The following is an 11,028-nucleotide window of genomic DNA, read 5'->3' as shown; positions in this document are numbered from 1 at the left end:
ATTAACTTAAAAGAGAGGTGTGATGCTTCTACAATGCTAGTTATAATCATTATAGGTTTATCCAATAGGATTGTAATCTTGTTAAGAGTAACAATCTTAACTTAATGACCTAAAAGGAAGAAGTTTCCTACATTTAAGAAATATTAATAATATGGCCAAGATGGTCGTCATTTGCATGATGATTTGTTTTACAGGAGGGGAAATGTCGTTTGCATGGATGTGTGCCTCCTCATTTCTACCTTAAATGTCATGCAATCTTTCAATTTGGCTATGTTTCAGTGCCATAGTAAGGCCCTTATTTGCGGATAATTAAAAGAGACTGGGGTGGTTGTGAGATGCTAAAGATCACTAGGAGAGAGAGGGGATTCTTGCGAATCAAATGGATTTCAAAACGGACATCATTTGGGCTTCTAAAAGCTTGCATGAAATCCTAATGAGAAGAAGTCTAAGCTTTCCTGAGAGAGGCTCAAAGGGTGATTTTAAGTCTATTCACACAGGGGGAGAGGAGTGTAGGACATGTCCTAGAGCTAGAGCAGCCTAGCCTCTACGTGTGCTTACCTCCCAAAGGGGAATGGGAGGCGGGGTTTATATCAGTGCAGGGAGGAGGTGCCTACACATGGAGTGCCGGGGGCAAGTGTGTCTAGGTGGGGGTGCCACATGGAGAGAGGGCCAGTAGGGGGGAAATTGCGTCGGGGTGGGGACACATCTGGGCTAGCTGCATGGACAATAGTTTTGTTAAGGAGAGGGCACCAATTGTCCAGAAGGGGTCTAAAAGGGGTGTCTGTGGAGGGAGAGAGATGGCAAGGGAGGGGGTACATGCCCCACCTAGCCAAGAAGGGCGTAGAGGGGGATGAAGGTGGCAAGGGAGGCGTGCCTTTGGGGAGAGGATGGCGAGCATTATTTGAGCGGGTTGTTGGGCAACACCCGTGGATACATGCATGCACAATTTGGTGAGAAATGAGCTTTTCGATGTTCATGGAAGGCATTTGTAGGTGCCGTATATCACCTGGTTAGGGGTTGTGGGGCCCATGACGTGCATTTGTCGTTGGCTTTTTTTGAGAATTTTTTCGAGCCTACCTCAAAATCCCGTGAGTGCTTTTTGTCTATCATTTGGATGTCTGGAATGTTGCTAATTTTGGTTTGATGCCACTAGATTTCAAACCTTTGTGGGTTGATTTAGGCCATTTCGGTTACTCGTTTCAATCTCAAAAAAAGCCCTACTCAAGGTATTTTCATGCTTAAGATTTCAAATTTGAATTCAACTTTCTCATTTTGTTGAGTAGAAAGTGCTTCATTTGAAATCGCCTAAAAATAGTAGCTGCTCAAGGAGAAAAAATAATAACTAAATGCAACCATAATAAATTGCCTAGAATATACTTGCAATGGAATGCTATATTGTGCTTAATGTGCTGTATTTACAATGGGTATGTTACGAAATTCCTTGCTAAGTAGGAGACTCTCAAGGCGAGAAAGTTTCAAAAGCTTCCTCCTAGATATTGCGGTCCGTTTAAAATCCTTAAGAAGATTGATAACATAGCATACAAACTTGAGTTGCCAGAGAGCTCTCGAGTACATCATGTTTTTCATGTTAGTAGGATACAAAAAATAGTGGATTATTAGGATAACATAATTACTCCTGACATCTTGGTGGAACCTATTGAACCACCATCTCTTCCACATAAACCCGAGAAGATTCTTAGATCTAGAGATCGAAACATGAGGCATATTGTGTACCAAAGAGAACTTGTCAAGTGGAAGGACAGAGACGAGGAAGCGTCATCTTGGGAGAACACTTAAGTATGCTTACCAAAAACTATCTTGAATTTGTTTTTGTAGAAGAAAATTCTTCTTAAGGGGGAGGTAGTGTCACGTAGCTTATAACAGGTTACGTAGGACTCAACTGGATATGGAGCCCAATTGCCAAAGGGTGATAAGGGAGAGTGTTTAGGGTTTAGGGGTGAGGTGCCCAAGTCAGAGTACCATAGGCGGCCAGGAAAGTGGGCACGAAGGCCACTACATAAGCCTGACATGTGGAGCTTATCCACAATTCCTCTACAGCTAGGTGGTGAACAAGAGCCCTCCTCTCCTCAGTGGCTATGGTGTCTTCCTGACAAGCAATGTAACATCTCTATTCACTTATAATCTTATTGATGCATGCTTGCCTTATACTCTTATGTTAGTAGTGTATGCATATGCTTAATTAAGTGATTAAGGAGGAGAGTTGAGGAGGTGGTGAACAAGAGCTTAAAGGGTGTATCTTGGGAAATTAGGCAATCTCAATCTCTCCTCTCTGCACAAGTGCTACATGGATAACCACTTACATTAAAACTTTCTTGTTTTTTGTTGTTAATTTGGTTGCACAAATGAGAAAGAAAAGAAATGCTCCAAATAGGTGTATAAATCATTATAAGTGCCTTGATCACAGCCCCTGTGAATTGTAATTTCATTAAGCACTCTTTTATTTTTAGCATTTCATCTTGTTTGTTTCATCTTTAACATTTCATATTTTGTAATCTCATCTTATTGATAGGAAGGAGAAAAACATTCCCTTGACTCCTCACTTAATTTATGGCCCCCAAAGAATCTATTAACACCATTACCAACCCAATGTAATAGGTTTGAATTGAAGCTAAGTTCTCATCATCATAAAGGGATCCACCACCAAGTACATATGTATTTTGAACATGTCTACTTGAATGATGTTATCTCTCATCATCACACGAAGCCTTCTTCTATCTTCTATATTATTAGGTACTCCATATCATCTAGGGAGTTGAGTACGGAGTGCATAGTTTCAAGCATGTATAAGTGATGATGGAATATTGGTGAGAGCAAGTCAGAAGAAACATGCAAGATTTGAAGGTTTAAAGAAAAGTAGGGAGTGATGATTTCATGAAATGACAGGTTTCCGTCTTAAATTTTCTTTTCGAATATGTGTTTAGGACACTATTGTATTAAAAATTGCTATTGCATTAAGAGAGAATGCATGTCATTAAAGCTAGAATATTCTAAAAAGTTTTTCTCCTTAGTACATTTTATGGTCTAAGAAGAGGTTGTCAGCCTACTTACCTTATCAATTTAGAAATTACATATAAGCACTCGGGAGAAACTATGTCAAAGGGATGCCAAAGAAGCCATATTATAAATTTAGGCCCATTAAATAGAAAGAAGTTATGCCAATTGATTGTTTTTGTGATGCTTATAACATCAAGAATGATTTTATAAAAACAAATGAAGCCATTAATCTCTTGATTTTGAATCTAGGCCCCTAGTCACATGGCTTAGATTCCTTTGCACTTTTAGGTTTAGGAAATCAATAAAAACATTTTTTTTTGTATATGTATGTGCTTGGAACATGTGTTGGTGGTCTATACAATGTGAAATCTCTTTGTTTTCTTTTTCCTTTTTGTATTTTGTTTTTGTTTTGGGAGAGAGAGAGAGAGAGAGAGAGAGAGAGAGAGAGAGAGATCAGAGAGAGAGAGAGAGAGAGAGAGAGAGAGAGAGAGAGAGAGAGAGAGAGAGAGAGAGAGAGAGAGAGAGAGATCAGAGAGAGAGAGAGAGAGAGAGAGAGAGAGAGTTATTACCATATTATAAATTGATGACTTGTTTACTTAAAAAAATTCCCTACCTCCTCTTATCAAGATTGATAGCAACTATAGTATGATTCACAATAACATCGAAAATATTGAGACTCTTATTGAGGTCCACTAATTTTTCATAAAAGCCTCAAAAAGAAGTCTTATCATTTAAATGTTGTTGTAGTAATAGTGATCACTTTTAGACAAATAAAGTGATTAAATATCAAAACATTCTTCTCTCATGGTACACAAACAACCATAATTACACACCTTATGACTCATGAACTAAAGCACACAATAAGCTGGTGATTATTGAATCTTCTAAAAAAATAATCAAAATAAAGAATATAACTAGAGGGGTGTTTTTGTATTTTTTTAAATCAAATAATATGTGGGTGCAAAACATCCAAGGAAAAGAAAGGTGGGGGTGAGTAGGAAGAGCTCTTTCTTGGGCTAAGAGGGGGTGTTGAAGAGACCTTGGATCTTGAATGATGAACACGACTAGACACTTTTGGTGAATTAGAGATCCTTTTTGGACTAGTAAGGTGTGTTGAAGAGGCAACATGCATTTGACTAGAACTATGTCTCTTTGGAGAGTTAGCATAATTCCTTGTTGGTGAAGATTCTGGTGTTTCTCCACTTCCTTTGCTTCTTCTTTTTCTTGTCCACCTAACCTCTTCCATATTGGTTCCATTTGAAAACATTGAAAAGCAACCCTTTCCTACCCTATTTAGATACCTGCCACAAATTCAAATGAATGACCCTAACTTCATGCCCACCATAGGCAAGGCATGGTGAATACATTTATGTCAATGAAATGAAAATATTCATAGAGTTTTAAAAGCTACCTTGAGTAATGGTGATAGATATGAAAATCTTGAGTAGTTAATAAGTAAGTGCTTGAGTAGTTAATAAGTGCTTAATAATTATAGATTAAAATAATTAATGCCAATTTCACATTTGCATTTGAATGCAAGAGAATTTTGGGCCTTGTTTACCTTTTTGAAACTCTTTTTCCAATGCAGCCTCTGCATTTTCGGCCCTCGGGCATGCTACCCATGGCATTTTTGACACATTTCAAGCAATAACACTTGCCGCAAACCTACATTCAAACATTGAAGAACACATGTATAATAACACTTGCCATAAACCTACATTCAAACATTGAAGGACACATTATCAATATTTTCTTTAAGGAAATAGGAAATATCAAGTCCCATACATAATTTGTAACTAATAGAGAAATCCATGTATTCCAACTTTTACAAAATTAGTTGCTAATGAGAACATCTACTACTTTAGAATGTGTGAACATTGTCCAAGCCTCAAGGTCAAACTTAATATGACAAGAATGCATTTCAAGACTGCACATGAACATGAAACTTCATTTAAAAAATTATAATGAAGGCTTTATTGTAAAAAATAGAAGAACAACGGCAATTTGTATAAGTATAATTTATGTATATGTATGCATGTGTGCACATGTTCAAATAACTATAATATTTAGAAGTGTACTTTATATATGCATGCTCCCGCATGTGCAAATATGTACACACATGCACACATGTGTATGAACGCACACACTAGAGAGTAAAGTACATACACATTTATTTTTTTGAATGATGAAGGTCTCATTGTATAGTTTATGTATGTATGCATGCATGCACATGTATAGTTTTTTTGAATGATGAAGGTCTCATTGTATAGTTTATGTATGTATGCATGCATGCACATGAATAAATATTTTTTATAAGTATGGTTTATGTATACAAGACATGGAAGAACATCTTCAATCTATGTAAGTATGGTTTATGTATGTACGCATGCATGCACATGAATAATTTTTTTTTATATAAGTATAGTTTATGTATACAAGACATGGAAGAATAACTGTAATCTATATAAGTATAGTTTATATATGCATGCATGCATGCACACGAATTGATAATTTTTTTAATAAGTATAGTTTAAGTATACATGCCCTTACATGTGCATGCATGTACATACATGCACATGCACATGCACATGTGTGTGCATACACATGCACACATACATACATGCATACATGCACACATACATGTGCATACATGCCCTTGCATGTGCATGCATGTACATACATGCACATGCACATATGTGTATATACACATACACACATACATACATGCAGAAGTGCGCACACATGCATGCATATGTGTGCCTGTATGCCTGTGCATACACACACATGCACACATACATATATGCACAAGTGCCCACACAAAACCGAGGCATTGTTTTCTCAACTCCATCTCCAAAACGGAAAGCCTAACCAAATAATTAGCCTAAGCGTCTGGTATTCAGCTACATTAACATTATCATAACAATCGTTAAGGGGTTATTAAGAGCAAGAGGTGGAGCAACATACCAAGCAACGAGTTCGGAAGCAGAAGGTGTAACTGTTGCAGGTGGCACAATAGTTGGTGTGAGGAGCACCACCGCCTTGCTGTTGATTGTGTTTAATTAAGGAGGCCGGGTCCTTAATCTCACTTAACCCCAAGAGATTATTGCATGGTAGATCATCACATGACATACTCTTCCTAGCCTGTGTTGCAGATGAGCACATACTATCATCATATTTGTGATTAGTATTGCTCGGTTTCATTGAATTATTAATGTGGCCTCTTAATCCATCTTCATTAGTGATAATTAATGGCTCTTCTGGTTCAATTACTGTAGGTAAACTGGTTTTAATAGCTTCTAAGCCATGGGCAAAGTCCAAGCTAGCATCCGAAGGGTCATTAGTCTTCATTAATTTCTCATTAACGCTTGCATCAATGGCACTAGATCCGGCATAGTGTTTGAATGTGAGGTCTTGGAAGCTGCCATTCAAGCACTCATATATTGCAAAGAGCTCTTCTTTGCCTGTAGTGGAAGTGGGCACCTTAATTGATTTGTCTGTAATTATTTTCTCATCAACCACATCCATCTTCTTTCAAAGCTGATCCTCCTTATAATAATAACACCCCGTTAATCACTCTTGAGCTGCTAATTACTCTCAATCACTCTTGAGAAGAGCTGCAATAATCTCCTTATGGTAATTACCCCTCCTTAATCACCCTAGTGGGCTGCAATTACACTTAGTTTATCGCCTCCTCATAACACACAGTCATTGCGCTATCAAAAAGCTCTTCCAAAACTGCAATTAAGGCCGTAGAAAGAGAGTCTTTGGAGTAATTGTGGTGATGTAAACCTTTGATTAGTTAGAGGTAAGCGAGACCACTATAATTAAGGCTGTAGAGAGATGGGCTTTGGGTTGATTAGTGATCTAAACTGTTGATTAGTAAGAGACAAGTTATTCACGTAAAAAGTTGGAAGGATTAAGGGGCTTTAAGAAGGTGGTGAAGAATGCTTAATTAATATAGCGCGTGAGCTTAGATCTAAGATTAGAGGTTAAGCAATAGAAATCAAGGAGAGGAGACTGTATGAAAGACAATGAGCAGATTGAGAGCAAGTCCGGCCTTGCATTTATTAACATTTTGGAGTGCAAAACTACAAATACACGTGCACCCTGGTTTACACGCGCCGGCGGCCGGCCTCCATGCACATTCACATAATAATACAAACATAATCACATAATAATACAAACATAATCACATAATAATCACATTTACACAAGTCTTATAAATCCTTTTCCCAATTACACCCCACAAAGATTTTCTTTTTATTCTGTAGAGATATATATCCCCACACTACACAATACCCATCGCACGGCTTGATGGCATTGAACGAGGGTCCTCTCAATGGGACCCAACCGTTCTATCAACTCGTCTACACGCCCGTGCACAAAGATTTTCTTTTTAAATATGTCCCTTTTCTTAAACTATTTTTTCTCCATTAAATAATTAAATATGTCCCCTTTTTCATAACCTTTTTGGCCTTCTTAAAGATTTCCTTTTTTTAAATATGCCCACTTTTCTTTAAACCTTTTTTGGACCATTAATTTTTTTCTTTTTGAATGTATGCCTTCTTTTGTTTAAAAAAAACTTTCTGGCCATTAAATCCTTCATCTAGATTTATTTTTTAAGTGTTACCCCTTCTTTTCTTTATTTTTTGAACTTTGGCCATTGCTAGAAAAAAAGAGACTTCTGAAATTGTCTCTTTATGAGATAAAAGGCTAAGATATAGTTATAAAACCAATTTATGAGTATATTTTTCAAGAAAATAAGCCAAGATAAAGACATCTCCTTTTTTCAAAGACAAGGTAAATACTCCTCCTTTTTTCAAAGACAAGGTAAGTACGCCTCCTTTTTTAAATGGTTTTAATAGTTGAGCAATTATTTTTTTCTGGATTTTTTCCAACTACATTTGTTTTTAAATATAGCCTAGATTTTTTTTAACGCTATTAAAACATTGGCTTCACATAGATTATCCTTTGATCCTCCTCTTCCTCTTCAAGTCAATACTCAATTCTGTAATGACAAGAATCTTTCTCAAAGATGCAAGTCAAAAGCGGTCAAAGGTGGAAACTTTTATAGCTTTAAACTATGCAACAAAAATGTTTGTGAATGAGATGGATTAACAAAATGTTTGTGAATGAGATGAATTAACAAAATTTTAAACTTCAAACCATGCTTTTTCAACCATTATTAGTTTGATAGTTTATGAATATAGTCACTCCACAATAGGCTACAATAACAACGCCCAAAAACTTACAAAATGGCATGGTTTTGTTTCCAATGCCAATTTTTCTATACTCGTAGTATTTTATATCTCCATTAGAGATTAAGTTTTCTCAACTTTTGTTCCATTGAATGTTGGTGTTTGAGCTACATTGTATACATGCCATTTGGGAGACTTCACATTTATGTCTTTTGATTATATAAGTTCTAGAACTAAACATCCTTTAACGATGTCACACATGCTTAAATTCTCTTTTTGGGCCTTTTCTCTATGTCGTTGCATATGCATAAGAAAATGCACCTTTGTGCACAAGCATTGAGATTATTGAAAAGAATTAATAAATCATAGTTAACCCTATGTTTACCCTTCACAAGTTCCATGCCTATGTATTGAGCCCCCATCGCTACATATTGGACCTCATTTCTAGAGCACCCGAAATCTTCCATATAAGAGCTCATTTCTAGAGCACCAAATCTTCCATATAACTACTCATTTCTAGAGCACCAAATCTCTCATATAAAAGATATCATTTCTAGAGCACCAAATCTTGTATACCTAATCATGCCCAATGTTGTGCTAATCACTTGAGCTTGTCCTACAAACTTTTGCAATCCCAATGAGACCAAATGATTCTAGATCCCAATAGACACATAGCCCCCTACTTAACTTGGACCAAACAACCCTCAATGTTGGGTAGCCTCAAAAAGCATGCCAATACTCCTCTTGGGGGGTTCACCTAAAAACATGTAAGTATACCATGTGAGTTTAAATGAAGGGATTTTTTAAATAAAAATTTTATGGTAAATTTATAGAAATACATTTATAGAAGGGGTTTTTTAATTTATTTTTTTAAAAAAACCCATAAGTTTATAAATAAAAAGGGGTCATTTTTTATTCATGAAAAATTCACATGTAAGGTCCCCTTGAACGCACATGGTACATAGGGTTTCTTAGTAGTGCACTCCCCGAGAGACTCCTCCCTTGTTGTTCGTTGTTAACTTGCACCTGTAATACTTCCATAAGTACATGTTTCTTTTTTTACATCTTACACCCTAAGGGGAATACTCCATGATGGCTGTCCATAAAAAGATTTTTATCCTAGAAAATAGAGGTAGCTCCCAATTTTTCCATATACTATACCAGATGTGAAAATCCTAATGTAAAATCCATTCTTTATTAGCATGCTTCACATTCAGTTATGTCTTAACTACCTCCTACTATATAAATCTCAAAAGAGGAGTAGAACCAAGTCTATAGACCTAATCTAGAGCTAGGGATTGACACAGTAGAGCTAAGGTGGATGGAAGGTGTCCATCGTGGGTGTAGAGAGAGAGACTAGTACTATAGAGAGAGAGACTAGTACTATAGAGAGATAATTTGCACGTACAAGATAATGATTATGTTCATCTTGAATCTCACAAGTATAATGCTTTTTGTAGGCTCATGGCCTTATCTTTTAACATAACCAAACCACACATATTGTGATGACATGGCAAGCTCATGGGGTCACCACACACACAAGCTTATGTAATCCACCCATAGGAGGTGGTTCATACACAAATACACACAAATGAGATTACAAGACATAAAATGGCTACGGGGCCATTCTCTTGACAAAAGTAAATACACATAAACATATAGGAGATGTTTTCTTGATAGTACTCCTAGTAGGTGACGTTGCTCCGAAATCCCCAATAGGCCCCCCCTCAGAGCAAAGGGGAATAAATAATGCTCAAAAAATTCTCCAGTATCAGCAACATGTGACCTCCAAATGACTCCCGGACCTTAGGTCAACAAAGAGAAAATGAGGCCCTCCACCTTATCTGCTAGTTCCAAGCACTCCTCCTCCATAGCCAAGACAACCCCTCCTCTTCCATAGCATGCAAAGGCTTGCACTGATATGTTAGAATGAGTAGTGTAGAAGTTGATGTAGGGTCTCATAAGGATCACCTACATGGAAAACTCAATTCACTAGCACTAAAATGCTAAGTCGTAGTCTTTCTTATCAAGAGAAACACCTAAAATCTCTACTGCAGTTGCCATCTGCACGTGTTCTTCTTTTTCCTCTTCTTCTTCTTCATTTTTTGCTGCTAGGTTCGCATGATGCTTCTCCTGCTCTTGCTCCATCTTCTTCATTTTCTGTTTTGCTGCTAGGTTCGCATGATGCTTCTCTTACTCTTGCTCCATCTTCTAGAAGCATTGAGCTTCCTTGTGTCCAAGTCTCTTGCAATAATGACATCAAATCTTACTGCTCTACTTGTCTTTCCACTTACTTAGCATTGCTTTGTCAAAGTCAATGATGCTAGTATTATCTTGTTGATCCTCCTTAATTCTCTTGTCCTCTTTAATGAGTAAAGCAACCACTTCTTCATAGAAAGCATCTTTTGGCAAGAAAATAACAATCACGACTTGGGCGAATCTTGGTACTTTTGGTATGTTTTTGAGCAACACAACAATTTTGTACATCCTCTACAACCACTCCAATGCTGGAGAGTTGTTGAGTGATGGACCCAAGGGTACCCAAGTGATCCCCAAGTTCAGCATTTTCGTGCATTTTTAAATCAAAAAACTTTTGTTTTAAGAAAACCTTTGAGTTAACAATCTTGTTCCCAAATAAAGTTTCGATCTTCTCCCATACCTCTTTTCCAATTTTCTCTTTAGGTCAAGGTGGTGAATGAGATTGTCGCCCAAGCCAAGATTGATTAATGCGATCACTCGATTTCATTGTAATCCTCCCAAACCCAAATCGTTTTAGCATCATTCTCTTTGCCAGGTTTCTTGTCACCTCCCTTGA

At 37.1% G+C, this 11,028-nt stretch overlaps 1 protein-coding gene across 1 annotated transcript; it reads right to left on the bottom strand.

Annotated features, from left to right (window-relative positions):
- Window positions 1-3,946: 3,946 nt before the first annotated feature.
- Window positions 3,947-7,017, bottom strand: LOC147607918 (uncharacterized). Its single transcript, XM_086790047.1, has 3 exons — window positions 5,980-7,017; window positions 4,577-4,680; window positions 3,947-4,316 (listed from the first exon to the last, which is right to left on the bottom strand). Exons 1-3 carry the CDS (start codon window positions 6,538-6,540, stop codon window positions 3,959-3,961), a joined length of 1,023 nt encoding a protein of 340 aa, XP_086646173.1. The 5' UTR covers window positions 6,541-7,017; the 3' UTR covers window positions 3,947-3,958.
- Between the last annotated feature and the right edge of the window lie 4,011 nt (window positions 7,018-11,028).

This window comes from Cibotium barometz, chromosome 54 (assembly GCF_041138505.1).
Source record: "Cibotium barometz isolate CiBa-2024 chromosome 54, ASM4113850v1, whole genome shotgun sequence".
NCBI classification, from domain to species: domain Eukaryota; kingdom Viridiplantae; phylum Streptophyta; class Polypodiopsida; order Cyatheales; family Cibotiaceae; genus Cibotium; species Cibotium barometz.
The sequence above is the reverse complement of the archived record's forward strand: the minus strand, read 5'-3'. Positions and strand labels throughout refer to the sequence as shown.